We start from the raw sequence: 22,630 nt of genomic DNA, 5'->3' as shown, positions 1-22,630 counted from the left end.
ACTTTTACTTAACGAGGCTTAATCACTTAAGACATGTTGTTGCATTTGGATGCAGGAATATCAAAAATTCATTTTGTAGGAGAGGTCTGCATGTACGAGTCATGCTTAGACTTAGATCTTTATATATTTTAATGTGTTTAAGCATGTGTTCATATGCTAAAAGTAATCTTATGTAGATTTGTGGGTTGCAAAAGTTTGCTCTTGACAAAGGAAGTGCAGTGTGCAACAGAGGTTTTTGACCTCTGTGTGCATGAGATTGAAACTATTTTGATCCACAGCTTTTCACACTTGAAATAATTAATCGTGGGTCATTCTAAACCCATGGTTATGTTGCTTCACATTTTACAATGCTCGTTATTTACCTAGGGTTAATAATTAATCATGGGTATTTATAAAATGAGGTCTCACACTGTACATTCTTCAACCCTGGGATAATATTTTTATTTGCTGTGTCTGTGCTATTTATTAAACGAACAACGCAGCACGTGACCTGTGTACATAAATGCTCTATAATTGCACATCCTCATTTAAAAAGCAGATTACCATACATTTTTATTCTGAATGCTTTTGAACTATAAAGGTAAGAATAGAATAGTCTCTTGTTCACTCCAATTCACAAGTTTTCTATCACCATTCAAATATTTACCCTCAATTTCACACATTTTCCATCAGCATTTAACATTTTCCCCTCAAATTCACACGTTTTCTGTCACCGTTCAAAATTTTCCCCTCAAATTCACACATTTTCTGTCTCAAACGATTGATTTTACAACACACAATATTTTCATGACTGTCCAAAGCACATGAAAATGAGGCACATGATTGGCTGTCATAACATTCAAACACCGAATCGTTTCACACTCTTTATTTTTATTTGCTAAACCTTCTCCAGAGCAGGGGTCCATACAGGTAAAAGTGGTGCTGACACCACTTGTAAATTTCAAGTGTGAAATATTAAAAGTGGATTTAGAATGACAATATGTGGCGGTAAAGCAACTTCTGAAAAGCTGAAATGATGACTAGGACTGTAGAAAATCTCTAGCATGTTTTCATCAATTATTCATTTTTTTTATTTTCAATAAAGTTATGGGTTTAGTTTGGTTAACAGCTAGAAATACCTACTTCAGCATGCTTGTGCTTGGTTCCATGGATTCAAACAGTGCTCTTGTATTTCTACTGTTGCTCCTTTTGATGGCATGCCACAGGTTAATACACCATCACCCCTCATTCAACTAAGACATTAAGCTCAATATCTGCTATGCTTTCTTAACTTTTTAAATAATAATACAAACAAACATTTTGATACGTCTAAAAGTTTGTTCATTTGAAGAAGTCACAAGCAAGTGCGATACTAATCATTTTATTTGTCTTGAAAATATGCTTGAAACCAGAAAAAAACTAAATGGAGTTGAAAATCTTGTTTTAAAGATTTTTATTTTATTTTTAGTCGAAAAAAAAAAGATTATTTTTCCAGTTAGCACAAGCTGTCCTGACCATATTGAAATATTAGGATATTGTCTAAAATGTAGCTCAATTCTGGCTTCTTTTTCTTGTAAACCATAAAACTTCGTGAAACTCACACGGGGCAACTTATCTTCAATTAGCCATTTTCCTTCTATGTGGTGTAAACTTGACCATGAAATTAAACGAATCACCTGTTGATAGATCTGTCTGTTTTCTAACCCTTTTGTCTGTTTGTCTTCATTGAAATGTATTCTTACATAAGCAAACATAGTCTCTGAAAAAAAAAAAGTTTTACATCATGGAACGTTTAAAAAAAGGTTTAATTTCCTTGTTTGTCACCAAATCAGATCATTCCTCTAATTTTCTTGCCAGTGGGAAGATGGGCTTCCGTGACCGCATTAGGATGAACAATTCACGGTCCTCTCAGGCTATCCGGAGCAAGGCTTCTCCTTTACCTCCAGGTAATGTTCAGCATTCCCCCAGCACGGAGAATGTTCCTGAAGCCACCAGCCCTGGCAAGGTCCAGAAGAGTTGGAGCTTCAATGATCGGACTCGATTCCGTACCTCTCTTCGCCTAAAACCACGCCCCGCTGCAGATGGTAGCCATCTCTGTCCATCTCTGTTTAACTTTATTCACATTCATATTTACATACATTTCTTTAAAAGAAAATACTAACCCCAGACTTTTGAACTGTAATGTATGTTTTGCTCTTCTCATTACGAACTGATCTCTCATAGTGGAGGGAGTAGGAGAGGAGCACACAGAGGACAAATCTTACTGTGATTTCGCCATGGAGGAAGTGATACCAGCAGTAAAGACCCTAATTCGTGCTGTTAGGTGAGTCAGGGGTTGAAAACACCACCAAAGAGCTCTACAGTTTCCTATAGTTCACTTAATGACCAAGTATTCTTAGATAATGTCACAATGCATGCCATTCAGTTTGAATGAAAAGTTGGTCTTTTGCAAAAGGGACCTTAATATAGAATCTGCTCTGTCAGCCATGACCTTTTCACGGCGCAATTACATCAGTTGACCATTATGGAGACAAAACGGGGTTAAGACTCATAAAGGGCATGGCATCCTTCAGTTGGGGTTCCTACTTCTTGCTTAAACAAGCAGAAAGTAATAGAAGATGTTCTAAAAATATTAGCAAGTTCTTACTGAGAAGGGAGTGGCCTCTCTATGATTGGTCAGTGCAGCATGAGCTCCTAGATCAGTGAGTACAGGATGTTATGGGAACATCAAAAAGACTGCAGTACACACTTTACCATCTACACCACTAGAGTTGACGTTTAATAGCTTTTGTTTCATTGTAGACACTGTTATATGTAGCTTAATTTGTCTATTAACATGTTTATTAGCATGAAAAGGAAGTTGCAATAATCTTTTCACCCCTTTTGTGACGTTTATTCAAGTGAAACGACTCCTCGAGTGAGAAGAACTACATTTCATCCTTTAAAGCATTTTAGAGAATTTCTTCTTTGTGCTCTAGCCTAATAATAATTTGTCCTACAGATTCCTGTAGCTCAAATGTGAGTCACTTTGGATGAAATCATAAATGTAAATGTCAAAAGCAAATGTGAAAAATGTCATTACATGTCATCAGCATCACAGGTATAGTAACATATTATGCCAAAATTCAGTTAAAGGTTCAGGCCGGTATCAGATCTTTATAACAGGACATGTGATAAATTTTTTAACAAAAAAAAGAAAGTTTCACTTTTCAGGATTTCAGGGGTGTCAAAAACGTGCATATATTTGAAGGATCACCCGTATGTAGTAGTGCATAAATCTCATATTTTCACCTTTCTTCACCATACTGCACCTGTGAATGTCACACTTTCTGAGAACACGCTCATCTTCTAGCCTTACGTCCTGACCAGTATACCATGGGTGATTAGATCGAGGACCCAAACAGTTTCTCAAAGCAGAGCTCCAGGTGTGTGCATACTCACAGGTGCATCATTCCCTGTTATCTGGGCAAGAAGATTCTGTGTTTTACATAAGAGCCCTCGATAAAATTGATGTCGTTGAGGTACGGGCAAATTTTAGCTTCACCACAGTGCTGAGGTTTCACTTTTGTGGAAGGCCCACAGTTTATCAGTGTTCTGCTGCACGAATGTGTACAGCGTACTATTCAGGCTTAGGACAGAAGAACGTAGAATGTTTTAAAACCAGATTTCCCTCAAATAAACTTTGAGTTACTTTCTGCACAGTTTATAGTCTAATAATGATTTAAAATGGAATATTTTATTTTATGTAATTTATATTCCTGGTTTTGGGTGAGCACACCTCGAAAAGCGTTCAAATGATTGTCTGCCTGATCACAAGAAAATATTTTCTATTCTCAAAATATTTCATTTAACGATTCCTGTGTGTTTGAATGTTATTTTGCATTTATCCCTACCTCTGATAAATGATGAAGGGGGATATTTGTGCATGCAGCTATTCTTAGAGATTCCATCTCAAATGCTTCTGTGGACTGGGGTATTCTAAAGCTGACTGTATAATGATACACCCATACAGTGCATTGCCATCAAGTGAGCAAGTCAGCATTTTAAGGAAACCCTTGGAGGATGGAAATAAATGGGATTTCTTTTTTCCATTCCTCTCTCCTTCTCTTTTTCCTTACCCTCTCTTTTATCCACACCTGAGACCCGCCCTGGCAAAATATGCAGCTACCTGCAAAATTAAAAACTGAAAAAAAAAACATATACAGACAGCAGAAAGCCTAAACTCTAGAGTCATCAAGAAACTTGTTTGTTCTGTGGGGGAGGTTGACGTCTGCTGTGGAGCAGCTGTGGACTTCTTCTGAGATCCGACTGAAACTGCACCATCACCCGGGCAGAGATGCACAGCTCAACATTTGCTGTTGCACACGCAAGCTGTTCCTGCGAAACAATGAAATAAAATTAAAAAATCCTCCTCAGTACTATGTAGAATTAACCAGCACTAGAAGAATTCTTTCCTAGCTCGGTTCCCCCCCTGCTGGTTGCTAATGAATCTGGAAGATGAGGAAGAACGGTTCTCCTGCATGTGTTCTGAGAACAGATATTCTCCGTAACTGAAGCTTATACCAACATAAAATGCCTCTATACTAAAGACAGGATATCCTCTTTGCTTTGATGGATAACCACAGTGAGTGAGATTAGAAAATCACCGGAGTATGACAGTTTGAGTGGATCTATTTTCCCATGTTCTGTTTTCTGTTGAGCCAGCAAGGCTTGATAGTGCACTGTGACAGTAAAGATCAGAGCTGATTTAGAGAGGGCTAACTTGTCTCTGACTAACAACTGGGAAAAGAAAAACACTTTAGGAGAAAAATTAAGCACTGGCGGTCAAGGGCATTTCTGCTCATACTCTGATGCAAACAATGATGTCTAGTACATTTTCAGCTGCTTGTGCCTACAAACAGTCAAAGTCAGAGATCTACTGAATTATCATACGGGTGCATATATATTTGTTATGTTTTGTTCTATGACACCACAGATGCCACTGTCCTGATGAACTGTAAAGAGAAATCTTGGGTCATGACAATTTCCTCTCCTCATATCACAAAGAAAAAAAAAAGGTTATTAACTGTTGGTCTGTTATATTGGAAATATTTGGAATTTGTGTTTGAATGGTGTTTAAAGCTATTTATTGTAAATAAGCCTTTTAGGAATATTTTGGTGACTTTTCAAAGAGTGTCTTTTACCAACAACAACAACAACAACAAAAAAAACATTAACTTTCATTTTTATATATGTCCACTGGAGGGGACATCACCACTATTGTGCACAGGTTTTGACCTTTAAGTGACACACTAAAACATATGAGAAGATTAAAAAAAAACATAAATTTTTGTATTACATTTTGCCTGCTAATTGGACAGTATGTTTTAGATAGGCAACACCCATTTTAAAATTGATTAATAAAACAAAAAATAAATTAAATTAGTGTTCGTACAAAACAGTTTGTTTTATTATAAACCTGACATTTTTAGGATGTCAAAGTTTTAGGGGAGACGTTAAAAAATAAAAGGAGCTTAAATTGATTCGTGAGAAAGCATAATTTGAAAATAATAAATAATAATAATAAATAAATAACTGTACAATTGTATTTTTTCTTCATTTTCTAACTAATTGTCTTGATTGTCCTTTAGAGAATACACACAATAAGACATAAATCTGTTTTTTAAGATTGTTGTTTATCTTATGCTTCAAACACAACAGTACAGTGATGTGGAAGAAATTCCCATTTTTCCCCGGGGTTTCTTGGAGGTTACATTACACAATACACATGCACACGCTTTCTCTCTGTGTAAAGAGGGTGTCATCGTCAGAATAATTACCAGCCGTGAAGTGGGGGAAGTATTCTCTCTCTCTCTCTCTCTCTCCCTCTCTCTCTCTCTCTGTGCTGACTGTTTATGAGTCACTCGTGTAATTCATAAGGCCTCTTTCTGTAATTAACTTTTTTTCACTTATTAATCTTGTGACTTGTTTCACAGCGGTTTGCTTTTGTTTGCACTTTGCAGTATTCGTGTTTTATCTTTTCCTGTAAGGCCATGGAGGCTTCTACGTCATTCTGCCTTGATTCCGGGTCATTCTAAAGTGCTTTTGTGTCTCACGTGAATGTAGGATTTTTAAATTCCTGGTGGCCAAGAGGAAGTTTAAAGAAACCCTGCGGCCATATGATGTGAAAGATGTGATTGAGCAATATTCAGCTGGACACCTCGATATGCTGGGCAGAATCAAAAGCCTGCAGACAAGGTTTGATCAGTAGAAATAAACTTCACACAAGCCATCATTCCTACCATCAGCTTTTACCCCTTACACAAAAGCATTTCCTGTTAAGTCTCGTTTAGTCTTTTGTTGTTGTTGTTGTTTTTAAGGGTGGATCAGATCATAGGCCGAGGTACCATTCCATCAGATAAAAAAATGAGGTCTGAAAAAGGGGAGAAAACTCCTCCTGAACTGGAACAGATGGACGAATTAAGCATGATGGGACGTGTGGTGAAAGTAGAGAAGCAAGTAAGCTATGTATATTAATATCTATCTCTTTACCTATCTTATGTGCTCTTATATATTTTATTTTATTTATTTATTTCTGTTTTTTTTATTTTGTACACCATGATACTTTAAAATTATTTAAATAGCAAATTTAAAAACAGTTTTTAATAGAAACCTTCTGTGTTTCATACATTTTTTTAATCAATTCTTAAATAATAAAAGTATTAATAAAAAATACTAAAAGTATTATTTAAAACAAATCATAATAACTCAATTTAAATAAATACAGTTAAATTAATTTCAGGTCATTTTAATTTGAATTGAGATTCAGCATGCCGATAACAACCTACCACTACCAAATCTTTGTTTTACCAAATCAACGTTTTTTAGAGGCTATTTATAATTAATGTTATAAGGTATCTTTAGTATTTCAATGTTAGTGTGCTTAGTTTTCACATGTTATGGCAGTAATTCATCATCACCTGGTTATATTGCAGTCCACTGTGTTGCACGTAATAGAGTTGTGGTTTTGAAAACTTCTCATATTTAATAATATCCCAAACAAATTTTTTAAACTAATTTTTTTAATCTCTTTTTTCCCCTACTCAGGTGCAGTCCATCGAAAACAAGCTGGACCTGATCCTAAACTTCTACTCCCAGTGCCTGAAAAAGGGCTCGTCCCACTTCACCCTGTCGTCCCTGCTGGAACCCGACTTTACCTCTGACTACCACAGTCCCACCGATCAACGCGACCTGTTCCCCTCCGCAAACACCCTTAATATCTCCCACTCAGACAGTGGCAACATGGAATGACCCAAGAGACACACAGCAGTCCCGCTCTGACTGTTGCATCAGGGCAACAACTAAACAACTGCTGTATCCTTGCATGAGTTCATCCTATGCACAGTGGATGGTGGCTTCTGGCCAACCTTTCTAGACTTGCCTTGCAAACTATGCCCTGATATTTAGCAATGTCCAGTTTTTATTTGTAACAGTTCTTTTTACTTTATTTCAGCTGATTCAGGAAAGTTTTAGAGAAATATTCTTACATGGATGAAGATTTTATTGAGGTTTTGCTGAACATTTGGACTTCTTCCAGTAGATGGCAGAGTTTTATCTGAAGTGGTCTTTAACCATCACTTTTTATCAGTCTTCCAAAACATATGGGGATGAATCTCTGACTGCTACAAAACATTTCATTGATGGTATTTCTTTCTGGAAGTCTCTGTGCCAATATCGTTTCTTGGTTTTGTTGAGTTTTTGATAACCAATAGGCCAGCAGAGCAATTCTATTTTTCTCTCTGTCTTTTTTTCTAAGAAATCAGGGCATTTTACACTGAATTTGAATTTTGGATTCTCCTTCTCTGCCTTGGCCTTACACTTTGGCCTGATGCAATAGACTCCTTGTGCCACTAGAAGTCGCTGAGCTTCTAATGAATGTACTGCATCCAGTACTTTTCCTTTATTTATCACTAACATGTCCTTTGAGAAAACGGCATCACCGATGCAGCATGATAGACTGATGGACAGTATTTCCACCAAAGCATCATCTCCAACTTCAAAATGTGAACTTCAAAATGTGAGACCCTCACATATCCTTCTCACATCCCTTTGGCTTATTGGGTCCCTCTCTTCTGCGATAGCACCCTGCCACTGCATCATCTCTTAGAAGCCCACCGTGCAAAAAAATAAATAAAAATATTCTTTGATGAAATAGCCAGCATTAAAGTGCATGTGTATAGTTTGAATAGTTCAGGCAAGTTTGTTTTAATTTAGTGGGGTTAGTTATAGAGGCTATTCATATGCTCTTCTCTCTGATCCTCAGCCTCTTTGCCTTGCAGCCCATCTCTTCATTCAGCATGTGTAACTGCAAACAAATAAGAGGACCAAAAGTAGTCTTTATCTTCTCCCCAAATGAGACTCCCAATTAGTTGAGATTTAAAGGCATATTTCACAAAAAATGGTCATGTATATCCTTCTAAACCTGTATGATGGACATTTTTCACATTTCTACACTGTTAAAGAAATCAGTAAAAACATGGCACAATGTACTGTATTAATACTGTACTATACTATACAGTATTAGGATTTTTTATTTTATACAGGTGTTTTACCCGTAGTTTGAATTTTGCACTACATTGCATTGTGTTTTAGAGTTAATGGAAATGTTTGTAAAATTACTGGACAATTACCAAAAAATTTTCCTTTTTTTTTTTTTATAGAGTCTAGGGTTCTCCAAAAGCAGAAGTCTTCATAGTTGTAGAAGCTTCTTTTTAATGGTGAATGGAAACAACATTAACAAATATACAATTATATTTTTTGCATTTACATTTCCCTAATAGCAATCTTTCCAAACCAAATAATATTAATTAAGGGATTATGTTGATTGATTAGCTGCAGTAAATTTTCTTTCATCTGTGAAACAAAAGATATTTTAGAAAAGGTCTCTGTGGCCCGTACAAGGTCAATGGGGTCCAAAACAGCATATCTGACCATAGGCCTTAAAGGGTTAGTTCCCCCAGATAGCAAATTTATGTAATTAATAACTTACCCTCATGTTGTTTCAAACCCGTAAGACCTCCGTTTATCTTTGGAGCACAGTTTAAGATATTTTAGATTTAGTCTGAGAGCTCTCAGTCCCTCCATTGAAGCTGTGTGTACATGTGACAAGGACATGTGTTACAGTCCATGTCCAGAAAGGTAAGAAAAACATCATCAAAGTAGTCCATGTGACATCAGAAGGTCAGTTAGAATTTTTTGAAGCATCGAAAATACATTTTGGTCCAAAAATAGCAAAAACGACGACTTTATTCAGCATTGTCTTCTCTTCCGTGTCTGTTGTGTGAGAGAGTTCAAATCAAAGCAGTCTGGATATCCGGTTCGCGAACAAATCATTCAGTTCACCAAATCGAACTGAATCGTTTTAAACTGTTCACGTCTCCAATACGCATTAATCCACAAATGACTTAAGCTGTTAACTTTTTTAATGTGGCTGACACTCCCTCTGAGTTCAAACAAACCAATATCCCGGAGTAATTCATTTACTCAAACAGTACACTGACTGAACTGCTGTGAAGAGAGAGATGAACACTGAGCCGAGCCTGATAACGAACAAAACATTGACTCATTCACGAGTCAAGAACCGTTTCTGTCAGACGCGTCCGATTCGAGAACCGAGGAGCTGATGATACTGCGCATGTGTGATTCAGCGTGAAGCAGACCGACACACAGAGCGTCTGAACTGAACTGATTCTTTTAGTGATTGATTCTGAACTGATTCTGTGCTAGTGTTATGAGCGCGGGTAAACCGAAGGCTTGAATCAAGGGCAATCATCGTTATTAATTACATAAATTTGCTATCTGCGTGTACTAACCCTTTAATCAGGTTAGACATCATATTAAAGGATAGTTTATAAAAAATTTATATTACCCCATGATATACTCACCCTCAAGCTATCCTAGGTGTATATGACTTTCTTCTTTCAGACGTTATATCAAAACATTCCATGGCTCTTCCAAGCTTCATAATGGCAGTGAATGGTGGTCGAGATTTTGAAGGCCAAAAAAGTGCATCCATCCGTCATAAAAATTGTTCCACAGATCTCTGGGAGGTTAATAAAGCACAAAGGAGAATACAAAACAAAACGGCCTCAAATTCTAAGTACAAAACAAAGATTAATAGAAAAATTATGGACTTTGATATAAGCCAAAAGAAGCATGGTTTTCCTTTGCTGTAAACAAAACTTCTCATATTCTCACTAGAGCTTACACTATACCTACATTGTCCACAGGAACACCACTCTTTCATGAACACACCGCAGATGCTACAAATTATTGCCATTAGAAAGCTTGGAAGAGCCGGGACATTTTAATATACTTCTGATTAAATTTAATATAATAATGTTTGTCTTAAAGAAGAAAGTCAACACCTACAATGGCTTGAGGGTGAGTAAATCAAAGGGTAATTTTCATTTTTGGGTGAGCTATCTCTTTAAATTTAAAACAGGTGAAAATGAGACTGTGAGGACCAGACTTGCAGTCTTCACAATGGTCCCAGATCATGTCATTTTCACAATTCGCAACTTTCAAAACTGTTTTGTGCTGTTTCCTCTTTTAAAGGTTTTTTTTTTTTTCAGAAAGATGTTTCATCAGCTGAACAATCAGTATATTGTTAAACAACAGTACAATCCATTGAATGAACACACTGTATTTCTATCCCTCAAGACTTGTTTTCATTCGTGTCAAAAATGAAATACAGTGCTACCCTGGCTAAGAACTTTTAAAGCCATACACATCTGAAACAGCATGAGTAAATGATGACAGAATTGTGATTTTTGGGTGAACTATCCCTTTAATCCTACGATGTTTCACCAGGTTATGACCTCACAGTGAATGCCTTGTTTGACTACATTCATCATCCCTTAAAGATCAATATGTCAGAGATCAATCCGGCATGAAGAAATACTTATCATAGAATATTTTTCTTGTCCGATTATTCAGTTCACTCCTAGTGTCTCGCACGTGACCTTACCCTCAACCATATACAGACTTGCCACAATTTTTGAAGACTTGAGTAATAGGGAGCACTAAGACTAATCCGAGTCATTGAGATGAGCATTGATGCATGATCTCAACATTAATATCTATGCATGCAGTTATGGGACTGGTTCCAGCTTTATATGACATGCAGTTGAGGTAACGGACAGCATGGAGGGGATTGTAGGGAATACAGCACCCCTATGCCTTACTGACATAGCAAGAGCACACTGACCATGTGTTTACGGCACAACAGTTGACCTAAGAGATCGTTTAGGCCACTTGTCATGGCATTCATTTATTATTCTAATGGACAGAACTGGAGTACACAATTCAAGCAGAGTTTTCTACCTTCACAGATTCCAATACATGCGTTTTGAAAATCTCATTGTTCTTTCACCATATTTGTTTCTACTGGACTGTATTTGAAAACAAACACTTGTTTTCAGAAGGTCTTGTTTCCTGAACACACACGCTCTAACTTTTCTGTACCTTTAAACAGAACTCTGAACCTTCAGGCATTACGTTATACTTTTTTCCTCATTAATATTATTGGTAACTGCAAATGTGAGAGATAACTTGATCTATAATATGTATGTTTAACTCTGACATGATTGTAAAAAAAAAAAAAAGAATAAATCCAGATTTTATGAAAATCAGGTGTAGCGGATTTCCGAAAGTGATTTACAGTAATTTAATGCTCTGTATATATTTTTAGTTGGCGAGAGTAAAAATAAAACTAAACTGTAAATATACTTTTCAAAGAATAGTGTAAATTGATAGAATTTTCAATCCATTTTGATCAGTTTAGTGTATCATTGCAGAACAAAAGTGATTTCTTTCTTTCAAAAAAAAAAATAAAATAAACTTACCGACCCCAAACTTTTTATTTTAGTTAGAACAAGATGCACAAAATGAAGACCAATATATTACATTTTCACATTTTTAGAATGCGCTTAAATCGTATAAAAGCCTATAAAATAAAATATAACAATTATAAAAATGAATGTTTTTAATGTAATTAAATCTAATTAACATGTAATGTTTTCCCATACACAAATCCTGCAGAGGGTCTAGATGTGTCAATTAAAACACAGAAGTTTTCATCTAAACAGGATTTGAAGAAAAGGTCACATGCACTAAGTCTAACAGAGATGAATACAAGAGGTGAGTGGCTCTCCAGCAAAAAAAAATATGTATATTCTATTTTGTTTAGATAACATTAGCCGGTTCTCCAACCATATGCATGCAAATTTTGCGTAATGAGTTGTATTGTTTTTTTCTAAACCTAATTTATTACATTTAATACAAAAGTCACTGTATCATTCCCAATATCAACAACTACATGCATATCCAAATACATATCGAGAGGATATGGGGACATGATAATAGAGAGCCGATCCACTGGAGGGCGATACTCTTTAAATCTGATTTGAAAGCCTCCTGTGACGTAGTCCTCTCCGCTTCACTATTTCAGACAGGTCCTCGTCTAGAGGTCTCTGTAAATAAAGACATTTCTACGGTGTGTTCAGAACTAATTCCTGTGTTTATGTGTAGTGATCGATGACCGCTGGCCGTTAAGTGTTTCAGAGGTCCTCTCGTGGGAATGTCCTCGGAGGATGTGATTTGGGGTGAGTACTGCGTGTTCCCTGCTGATGTGGAACTTGTTTAGTTGGAGCTCATCACACTTTCTCTGTTTATCAAACTCGTGAGCTCATCAGCGGTCTTACTTCTGTATTTATGTGTGTAAGTTATGTATCCACAGTCGACGGTGAGCGAAGTCAAGTCATTTGTTATTTGGCGGTTGTTCCTTCCTTTTTATATCAAACACTACATTTCTGTTGATTTAACGGTAACGCTAACGTTAGGTGTGTTTCAGTAACGTTAGACTGTTCTCAAAACCCCTTGAGATGTAAACACTGCTTTGATTAAATAATTTAAAAGTTTATTATTTAATGACATTACATTTTAAGTATCTTTATCGTCGTTTGCTAGTTTTTGTCAGTAACTTCATGTGTGTCTTTATTGTAATATTAGTTTAATCGCTTTCATTTATGTGAAGAGTGGCAAACTTCACTTAATCTTCCTCGGTGTTTTTAGCTTCTCTGCTGCTAGCATAGTTTCCACTATAGTACAAAAGTGATAAATATTTAAGTACTCCATTTTCTTTAACATTTTATTTGTGTCTTGATACATCACGTAAACAGCATAGATAATGTCCGTCTTCAGAAGCTGTCTTCGAATAGCCTGTCAGGCTGATGATACACTCATTGTGAATGGGGAACAGATTTCAGATTGCTCAAAAAATTGACCCGTGTCTCATTAACCTCGCAATGTGTTTATATGACGTTTGGTGTATTCATTTTGTTTCACGTGTGTCTTAGCAGGTACTTTGGATGTTTTACTGCTCTGAGGGATGAAACTTTACGCTATAAGCCGGCAGTAAACGTCAGTTGTGTTACTTTATAAACGCACGTGCAGCAGAGTGATGGAGAGTGACTGTAGGATCCCTATGGCATGTCTGAGACCCCGGATCCTGGCCCTGCATGCTTTATTCTGGGGCTTAGTGTCTCTTAGGTGAGAAAAAAAAAACATTAAACAGATTGCCATAAGTTATTTTCTTCTAATGCAGAGTAATGTGAAACTAAGCTTTGATCATGCATGCTCATTTATTCCAAGTTTAAACTTTTCTTTTTCTTTTTTTCTAGAGTGTTTGGAGCAGCTCTTCTTAGCGATGTAAAGGCAGCAGGTACTTACAAAAAGCAGGATTAAATTAAAGAATGTTGTTCTAAAGTGTACCAGGTTTATATACTTGTAATTGTCCTTCTGTTTTTATTTTGTAGTTGTGGTGACAAAGGTAGTGACAGCACCATGTTGGCAGCATGAGGAGTTTGTGGTGGCTAAAGAGTGCAGTGCATGCGAAGGTTTGCAATCGGTGAGGGTATACACGCACACACACACACACACACTCAAAATTGTTCAAAACCAGGGCTCCAGACTGAAACCAAATGGTCATGTTTTGCAACCATTTTTTCTTCATGTGCGACTAAATTTTGTCTGCGGTCGGACTGGCATGACCACCGCATTGTTCAATTCATAAGCTCTGCCATTTCTGTTGCATATGAGAAACATCAAACGCGAACAAAAGCATAACAAAACCGTGGTACCTGTTGAACTGCCAGTGCTTAGAGTGTAGAGCCTGGTTTATACTCGCCACGTCAGCTTGAGCGCAAAGGTGCACGCAGCAAAAAATTACGCGAATATTGAGGAAACTATGGATTGTTTTCAAGCTAAAGTAAAAAACCAATTCTTAAACCAGAGAAGGTGAACATGTTGGTATTCTAATGGGGGGGGGGGGACATGCTGGTACTGTCAACGACAGCAAGTTTAGTTTTACTTTTTGTTTTCATTTTGAAAAGCTTGTTATCTTTACTGTTTATCTCATGCTATGCTATTGAAGCATTTATTTGATTCCTCATTGATTGCTTAACGCTCTGTAATTTATTAGTCTGTATATAATACAGTATGTGGTGTATGCCTCATCTTATTCTATTTTTGTTTATAAACGTTTTGTAAGCTAGTTTGTCATTGTATCTTGCTGTTTTATTGTTGTTGTGCTTTTTAATTAAGAATAACACAGAATCCATCTTTTGTTTTAGTCTTAAAAAGTGAAAAATACAGGAAGGTTACTTTTAAAAATGTATTTCATTACAGATTAGAAAGTACATGCTCTCAAAGTATTTTGTAACATTTCGTTAGATTACTTAATGTTAGTAACTTCATCTTAATACTTGGGAATACTTAAGGTAAGGAGCATATTAACTTTGATATCTTATTTTTATGTTAACACATCTAAATAAAAATTAGTGGCATGAATGCATTTGAAACAGCCCCTGCATCACAATGTGCATACTATCCATCCTATCTGCACTAAATAGTATTGAAAATGACTAATATCACACAGAATTTAGGATGGATTGTGTGCACATTGGGACGCAGGCAGTGATTTTATGAATGTAACTGAATCATTCTCTCTGCTGATTGTTCAAAACGCCGCTTCATTCGCAGACACGCAACTCTTCTGATGTGGATTTATTTTGAAGGCAGTGGTTATTTGCATTAAAGGGATAGTTATGTCATTAATGACTCACCCTCATGTCGTTCCAAACCCGTGAGACCTCCGTTTATCTTGGGAACACAGTTTAAGATATTTTAGATTTAGTCCGAGAGCTCTCAGTCCCTCCATTGAAGCTGTGTGTACGGTTTACATGGTACTGTCCATGTCCAGAAAGGTAAGAAAAACATCATCAAAGTAGTCCATGTGACATCAGAGGGTCAGTTAGAATTTTTTGAAGCATCGAAAATACATTTTGGTCCAAAAATAGCAAAAACTATGACTTTATTTATGTCTTCTCTTCCGTGTCTGTTGTGAGCGAGTTCAAAACACAGCAGTTTAGTGATATCCGGTTCTACTACTTTGAAGATGTTTTTCTTTCTAACCATGGACAGCATACCGTACATACACTTTCAATGAAGGGACAGAAAGCCATCGGACTAAATCTAAAATGTCTTAAACTGTGTTCCGAAGATTAACAGAGGACTTACGGGTTTGGAAGGACATGAGGTTGAGTCATTAATGACATAATTTTCATTTTTCTGTGAACTAACCCTTTAAGTTCTATTTACACCATGTAAGAAGATATGGCATAAGGTGGATTCAAACTTGGGTCAGTTGTGTCAAATCTTATCACCATGTGTCTCAAATAGGTGTCTTTTTAATGGTCAAACCCAACCAGATTTGCTCTTAGTGTAAATAGACTCCCTAAACCTGAATATGTGAAGATTATGTTAGCAAATCAGACTATTATTTTGTCTTGTAAAACGTGAAAACAAGATGGCGAGTTCAAAAGTGAAAGCATCTGAAGATCGGCTTATAACAGCAAGAGAAACTCCTGTTCACAAAATTCAAATCACAAAAAGCCTACTGAATAAAAAGAACAGGTTGAATGTTAACCACTTTCATTTCCATCTAACTATAAACTATGATAAAAGTTCATCAGCATGCATTGATAAATCCCATATTGTAGCAAAAAAAAAATTGCGACCAAATCATGTGCTCGTGCAACCAACTGAGAAAGTTAGTCACAAAGGACAACCAATGGCAAGTATGAGTCTGGAGCCCTGAAAAGATTATTATTTTTTTTTATATATTTTTAATTAAAAAAAGGTATTTTATGCTAACCGAGGCAACATTGAGTTATTTACAATATTACAATTTAAAATGGCTGTTTTCAATTTTAATATTTTAAAATGTCATTTATTGCTTTGATGGCAAAGCTGAATTTTCAGCAGCCATTACTCTTCAGGCTTCAGTATCACATGCTCCTTTAGAAATCATTCTAATGATCTGGGGCTCAAGAAACATTTCCTATTATTATTATTATTATTATTATTAGGGTTGAGAACAGTTGTGCTGCTTAAGAACCGCATTTATTTGCAATATAAATATTTTGTAACATTCTAGAACTCTACAATGCATGAATTGTGTACACACACACAGCTGAGCATTTCATTTTTGTGAATCAATGTAAAAGTTTCCTCTGCTTACCTGTACCTGTAAACCTGCTGTCATTTTTACAGAAAACTATATCAGCCTGCAGCCAAACAGGATTTGTAGAAAAGATCAACTGCACCAATTCTAACAGAGATGAATACAAGAGGTGAGTGGCACTTCACCAAAAATATACATCCTGTTTTGTTTGGAAAACATTAGCCGGTTCTCCAACTATATACATTTATGCAAATGTAGCATATTGAGTTGTTTTGTCTACATGTTCTAAACCCATGGGTAATTTGTTACATTTAATAGAAGAGTCACTGTGGCTTTCCCAATAGCTACAACTTAAATGTCAGTTTTGTGTTACTCTGCCCTTCCTTTTCACAACATTACACTTCTTTCCGTGCAAAATAGCAAATGTTAATCTGTCTTACAATCAGTAAAAAGTAGAACTAATTTACTTCACTCTTTCTCTTTATTTTCGATTCAGCTGTCGCTCTACCAAAATGGAGGAGCATCTCTTCTGGAAATTTGAGGGTGCAATGCTGGCTCTCACGGTTGTCTTTGCAATACTGGTGGTCGCTAGACAACACTCACTTGACCGCCAAGCCTCAGACAAGGTTCGGCGACAGATAGAGTCTATTTAGTAGACCGGACTGCATTAAATGTTAATGGGCCTGTGGCCTGGTGTTATAAACTCTCAGCAAAGGGCATAACCCCACAGTTCATGGAAGCTTCCAGACTTTATCACTGGTTTTATTTTACTGGACGCACAAAGACGAAACTCTGAACGGGCACAATGTGCTCTAACTCCCCAGACTGACATTACTTGTGGATGCTGCTTCTGTGCAGGATTTAACTAACTAGATGTGAATCTCAAGATCATCCCATCAAATCAGCAAACTTTATGCAAGACAGGAGCCTAGGCCCTATTTTGTAACTGAAGATGTACAGATCTGTGTACACCTGTTCTTTTAAATGCTGTGAAGGTGATGTGTGTAGAACAAGATATGAGTATGTTGCATGTTTTCAATAATCCAAAAGCACATGAAGTATTTTCTCAAGCCGAGAATGAACTATATGGTCAAAGGCTTGAAAGAATGTATGATTTAGTGTTTCATCACAATGGGCTTGTTTGTCAGGGTGAGTTTCAATGAATAGCAAAGTTTTGGAGTTTGTTTATTTGGCTTCATTCATTTTGGAGCACGCTACCATTCATGAATCACAGATGACTTTCTCCAAACTGACACATTAACATCGACATGTTTCTTCCAGAAAACATTAACAGTAATTTAATTAATCTTATATGTGCAGTTTCTGTTTGTTAAAACCTTATTTTCAGTATATACTTTATAGTGTTTTGACACATTCTTTAGAGACTTCTATAGGTGCTCTTTATTAAAGGTTTTGTTTTGTTTGTTTTCATTTGACATTTACTTTTAGTCTTTGCCCTCCTGAGCAAAAATACATATTTTATATAAAATTATGTGAACAAATGTCTTGGTTCATAACGTCAGTTTCAAAAATACCAGCTCTGTACTTATATCATTGAATGCAAGACTGCATTGTAATGTATGTTAAAGCTGCTTGACTTGAAATGAAGAGGCTGAGATGTATTGAAATCAACCCACCTTTTTGTTTTATTATTATTATTATTTTTTATTTTTTTGCAAGCACTTCACAGTTAATTTTAATATTGCATCTGCATCTCGTTTGTTGAAGGCGATATTTTGTGCCATCAGCTTCAGTAAGACATTACTCTGCTGGCTTTGGGTACAAAGGGACATAACTTTTCCCCATAAGTTTATTTACATTATGATTGGTTTGATGGCATAATGCCTTTTTATTAAAACTGATTTTTTTTTTTTTTTTTTTTTTTTTTTTTTTTTTTTACTCCACAAGTTAAAAAGGAAGCCATGTGAATTTGATTGAACTTTGTCCCATAACTGATTTGAATGATCTACTTAAAATTTAAAGGTGTATTTTTATGAAAGATGGGTGACGTTTCCTGTTCTCTGTTGATAATGAACTGAGGAATAAATGCGGAAAAGGAATTGTTTGTCTAGTGTCGTGTGATTCTGTCATGATGGAAAATTATCTATTGTGTGATGAAAGTAAAAAAATTTTAAAAAAAGTCACAAACTCCATAAAAAGAAATGGGTGCACTTTGATCGTTTTGGACAGGAACAGATGTGGCCATGCTGAGAACGTGTCATTGCAGAACAGAACTTTGCTGTGTTACACTGTGGAGAGAAACAAAAAGACAAATGGTAAGACATATTTTTTTACTACTCATGTTTTTGCTCAAGTGTACACACTGACTTGAACCCAGAGTTTACTACCCTAGGTTTTGAAAACCCAAGTGACTTGGGATTTTATAATTCCCATTAAAATAATGACCATTATAATGTGTCACAAGTAACAAGAAAAAAACTATTAGTCTTCCTCTCAGAAAGTACTTAAAGAAATTGAAGTGTTCGAGTTGAAATGTTCATCTGCCAAAAAAAAACAAGTCTGGGACTTCAAGCCATTGTTTTATTTTTTTCATGTTGTCATCCTTCTTAAAGGGATAGTTGATCTAAAAATGAAAATGTTTTGTATTTATTCACCCTCAAGTTGTTCCAAACGAGTATCAATTAATTTCTTCCGTTGAAGAATATTAAGATATTTTAAATAATGTTTTCAACAGGTAGCCAATGACATCCATTAGTATTCTTTTCCATACTATGGAAGTCTGTGGCTACCAGCAATGTTTGTCTACAAACATCGTTTAAAATATATTTTTCTGTTGTACAGAACAAAGAACCTCATAGCCTAGGCTACATGAAACGACTTGAGGGTAAATAAATAATAACACGTTGTTGTTTAATTGATCTATCCCCTTAAATCCAAAATTTAGCATGAGTTGTTACTTTCATGCAGAACATACACAACAGTCGTGTTGATCAATGTATACAGACTTCTAATAAGCAGAAGTGAAGTACCAGAATGGTTATCCTCCTCCTTTTGAGACGTCTGCATACGCCTGGAAGACGGTTGAACTTTCTCTTCAGAATGGGCACGACCTGTCTTTGAAGATTTTCGCTGTATTCTGTGACCGCTCTTGTCTGAAATAAACCGTAAGTTTTCTGATTATCCAACGACCTGCGGTGCAAAAAACCTGCGCGCAGTATTTCACTCACCGCGTGTGTCGCGTGGTTGAACGGTCCGGTCGGTTCGAGCTCCGGTGGTCTTGAATCCACGCCGCTGATTTCAGAATAAATATATACTACACAATGAAGCGCTACGAGAAGTATACATACATTTGACATTGTTTTTATGATAGTCACGTAGGAGTGCTTCTAGTCGCGAGAGGTCCGGCGTGAGTTTTCACGCAAAGTCTTGTGCATGGGATTTAAAAGGTCTTACCTGCTTCTACGTCACAGGGACCCCCTCCTGCTGAAAGAGCGGGATGATGAGATTGTCGAGGGTTTATCACGGCCATTACATGTAGATTTCCCTTCCCTCTGAGACATTTTCTTCAATTCATGTAGCCTAATAGTGATTGGTGAGCACATCATTTCCCGTGGACAGTTCTCACAGCAGCCTAATCCTATTTGTTTCGAAGAGGATTTAAAGAAACAGGACTAGTCTAGATCTAGCACCAGGCTTGGGATTGCATTATGTAATGTAGGCTAGTTATTCTTAGTTATTGTTATTGTAAAGTGTTTATGAGAAAATGTATAGCTTTGTTTAAAAATATATAAAGTAGGCTATTAATTATTTTTATAAGTAGCTATGTTTCAGCAGCGTTGTCAAGCAATGTTTCAGTAGGCTAACCACAAAAATTGTCTTACAAGTTTTGCGCCAAACAGACGCTCACTAATCACTTTGCCTGAGAAGATAAAGATAACCATAGCACGATCTCTGGTGATTTCCGATTAGTATCGGACTGTCACTGCATTAGATATAGACCTAGGCTATCACAAATATAATTACAAACAACTGACGCTTTTAAAGCTTTAAGATGACCGCTAACTGCGCTAAAGGCGTCAAAAGACAATTTTGGTAGATTGCGCACCGAAAATCACTGACATCGTTTCCATCCAACACTTAATTAAATCTCAGCCTTTTGTTATTATAGGATTCACTAGAAACCAATGATTAATGATTATTCAAATCGAGATTTTAGCTGCTGATTATGACACTTGTTGATCATCATTGATCGCACCCTGCAATGACTCACTTCAGACCATATTCTAGCAGTTTTTACGGTTTTATTAAACAGTTACATTAAAAACTCACAGATAATGTATGCATACTTCCATTTAGAGTAGACAGTGTTCAGAACGAATGAGCCTAAATACGTTTTATTCGCTTAAAATAAACGTTTAATCATATACACATAGACAAGTTTACGAACAAAACAACAGTATCAATACATCACCCATGTCATTTCACGCGTTATAAATAGATGAGGTGTCCCAAGCATTGCTGTCACGAGTTTCTTAGCACAGTGCCTGAGAGAGAGAGCTGCGCGAGCTCCATCAGTAGCAGCGCAAGAAGAAAGTATTGCAGGCTGTTCCTCGCATGCAATCACACAGTCTCCCGATGCGCGGTCCGTGCTTCATGGCGCAGCGCTCCCCCACATCACACTAAAACAACACGATGCACCGCATTAGATACTTGAATAGTCAACCTCTTCTACTTGATGATGAACGCTATTTCTAAGAAAACATTAAAAATGGACGAGTTTACCCTTGGAATGACACTAGCTTTTTTCTCCACAGATATCCGATCGTCCTGATCTCCATCCAAAAGTTCATCGAGCGCCTCAGCCTAAACCGAGAACGGGGAGAAAGCATTGAATTTCGAAGACAGATAGATGAGAAACGAGAATTTAATTCCTAATTAATTCTTTTAATTCCTCATATGTATCCAAATGAAACCTTAGTAACAGCCATTTCTACTATGAAAGTACAGCGAATTTCATGCTTTCATATAGTGATGAACATAGATTCACTTGAAATTTCTGAACCCATTCAATTTAGAGAACTCAATCCTGATTGTTTACGATGCTCACAGTTTTTCAGATGTGGCTGAAACTTTTTTTCAGGTTGAAAATGTACTTGTTGAGGCATGCCATATGACACTCTAGTTTATTCTCTTACCAGGTCTCTTTTGATGTCCTGCTCCTCTTGCGCGCTCAGTCGGTTGTCCAGTGACATCTGACCCCTGCAGACGCAGAGCAGCGAGAGGAGCACGCTCAGGTAAACCGCCGCGCGGACGCTGTCCATGGTGCTGGATGCTTTGGCGTCAGTAAGGTAAAACGGAGAATTTAAAATATAAAATCCTTTTTATAACTATTTTCTGTTTTAGCGATAACAGCGATGAGCGCTTGTGCTCTTGTTGCCACTTTCTATTGCTTCACTGAGTTGCTTGGAAACTTTCTCTATTTATACGGTGTTCCTGCTTCCTGATGTATTCATAACGTCACTGCATCCGTTTTTTTTTTTTAAGAACCAGCTGAGAGTCGGTCTGAATCAGAGATGGTATCGCTTTGACATCCTTGCAGTTTAAATCCGCTGTTTGTCCTCTGAAAAAATTTGTTTAATTTATTTATTGATATGCAATTGTTTGAAACGACTGTGGTTGTGTGTCATAATGCATCTTGTCCTCTTTACTTAGTAAAAATAACACAGGTACATAATCTTAAAAAAAAATTAGAACATTTTTAAAATTCATTTTCAAAATTGTAAAGTGCCAAAGATGTACAAAAAGGGTTACAAATTACCTGTAAAAATCATGAAGTAATGTGTCTTTATATTCTTTTCTCTCTTTAAATCTGCATGAATCCATAAGTGTGTCGTTCATGTATTTAAAAGTCAGACATGGCACTTTCTCTGGTTGTTGTTGTATCAAAAGTTCTGTGAACCTTTAGCACTAGTGACCACAATAGTTAAAGAGTCGACAACAGTAAATGTGTGCTGTAAAAACTTGAGCATCAATGAAAGTGTTTTTTTTTTTAATGAAAGGTTTTATAAATAACCTCTGAGTGGGCCATCAATTCCATGTCTAGAAGGTTACACAATTCTAATTGGC

The 22,630-nt window shown here is 36.5% G+C and overlaps 3 protein-coding genes and 1 long non-coding RNA gene across 5 annotated transcripts in view; 3 read left to right on the top strand and 1 right to left on the bottom strand.

The window, feature by feature from the left end:
- The window catches only part of LOC132145387 (potassium voltage-gated channel subfamily KQT member 4), a 53,039-nt gene extending 45,035 nt beyond the window's left edge, over positions 1 to 8,004 (top strand). Inside the window, exons 10-14 of the mRNA XM_059556379.1 lie at positions 1,837 to 2,063; positions 2,203 to 2,302; positions 6,085 to 6,216; positions 6,339 to 6,477; positions 7,066 to 8,004. Coding sequence (XP_059412362.1) covers positions 1,837 to 2,063; positions 2,203 to 2,302; positions 6,085 to 6,216; positions 6,339 to 6,477; positions 7,066 to 7,269 — 802 coding nt within the window. The 3' untranslated portion in view covers positions 7,270 to 8,004. The remainder of the gene's footprint in view (positions 1 to 1,836; positions 2,064 to 2,202; positions 2,303 to 6,084; positions 6,217 to 6,338; positions 6,478 to 7,065) is intronic.
- A 4,410-nt stretch (positions 8,005 to 12,414) lies between these two features.
- On the top strand, positions 12,415 to 17,934 carry jtb (jumping translocation breakpoint). Of its 2 annotated transcripts, none has more exons than XM_059556375.1 (6): positions 12,415 to 12,623; positions 13,380 to 13,569; positions 13,701 to 13,741; positions 13,836 to 13,927; positions 16,633 to 16,712; positions 17,040 to 17,934. In XM_059556375.1, the coding sequence occupies exons 2-6, from the start codon at positions 13,481 to 13,483 to the stop codon at positions 17,194 to 17,196; spliced, it is 459 nt and encodes a 152-aa protein (XP_059412358.1). In that variant the 5' UTR covers positions 12,415 to 12,623; positions 13,380 to 13,480; the 3' UTR covers positions 17,197 to 17,934. The 2 variants fall into 2 exon arrangements, with proteins under 2 accessions (XP_059412358.1, XP_059412360.1); XM_059556377.1 differs by having other exon boundaries at positions 13,377 to 13,569.
- A 751-nt stretch (positions 17,935 to 18,685) lies between these two features.
- LOC132145386 (uncharacterized) lies at positions 18,686 to 22,243 on the top strand. Its single transcript, XR_009434461.1, has 3 exons — positions 18,686 to 18,819; positions 21,703 to 21,852; positions 22,049 to 22,243. It is a non-coding gene; the product is annotated as an uncharacterized LOC132145386 (long non-coding RNA).
- Positions 20,797 to 22,017, bottom strand: cart4 (cocaine- and amphetamine-regulated transcript 4). Its single transcript, XM_059556378.1, has 3 exons — positions 21,700 to 22,017; positions 21,287 to 21,367; positions 20,797 to 21,183 (listed from the first exon to the last, which is right to left on the bottom strand). Exons 1-3 carry the CDS (start codon positions 21,823 to 21,825, stop codon positions 21,076 to 21,078), a joined length of 315 nt encoding a protein of 104 aa, XP_059412361.1. The 5' UTR covers positions 21,826 to 22,017; the 3' UTR covers positions 20,797 to 21,075.
- Positions 22,244 to 22,630: the final 387 nt, after the last annotated feature.

The sequence above is a fragment of the Carassius carassius genome, chromosome 8 (genome assembly GCF_963082965.1).
Source record: "Carassius carassius chromosome 8, fCarCar2.1, whole genome shotgun sequence".
NCBI lineage: Eukaryota > Metazoa > Chordata > Actinopteri > Cypriniformes > Cyprinidae > Carassius > Carassius carassius.
This window is presented reverse-complemented; position numbering and strand designations above follow the sequence as displayed.

Excerpts from the sequence above, each read along its gene's own strand:
- jtb (XM_059556375.1), top strand. The coding sequence starts at position 13,481 with ATGGAGAGTGACTGTAGGATCCCTATGGCATGTCTGAGACCCCGGATC. Across the intron at positions 13,742-13,835 it reads TAGCGATGTAAAGGCAGCAG|TTGTGGTGACAAAGGTAGTG; the intron begins GTACTTACAAAA and ends TTTATTTTGTAG. Across the intron at positions 13,928-16,632 it reads CATGCGAAGGTTTGCAATCG|AAAACTATATCAGCCTGCAG; the intron begins GTGAGGGTATAC and ends TCATTTTTACAG.
- cart4 (XM_059556378.1), bottom strand. The coding sequence starts at position 21,825 with ATGGACAGCGTCCGCGCGGCGGTTTACCTGAGCGTGCTCCTCTCGCTG. Across the intron at positions 21,368-21,699 it reads AGGACATCAAAAGAGACCTG|GCTGAGGCGCTCGATGAACT; the intron begins GTAAGAGAATAA and ends TTCTCGGTTTAG. Across the intron at positions 21,184-21,286 it reads AAGCTAGTGTCATTCCAAGG|TGTGATGTGGGGGAGCGCTG; the intron begins GTAAACTCGTCC and ends GTGTTGTTTTAG.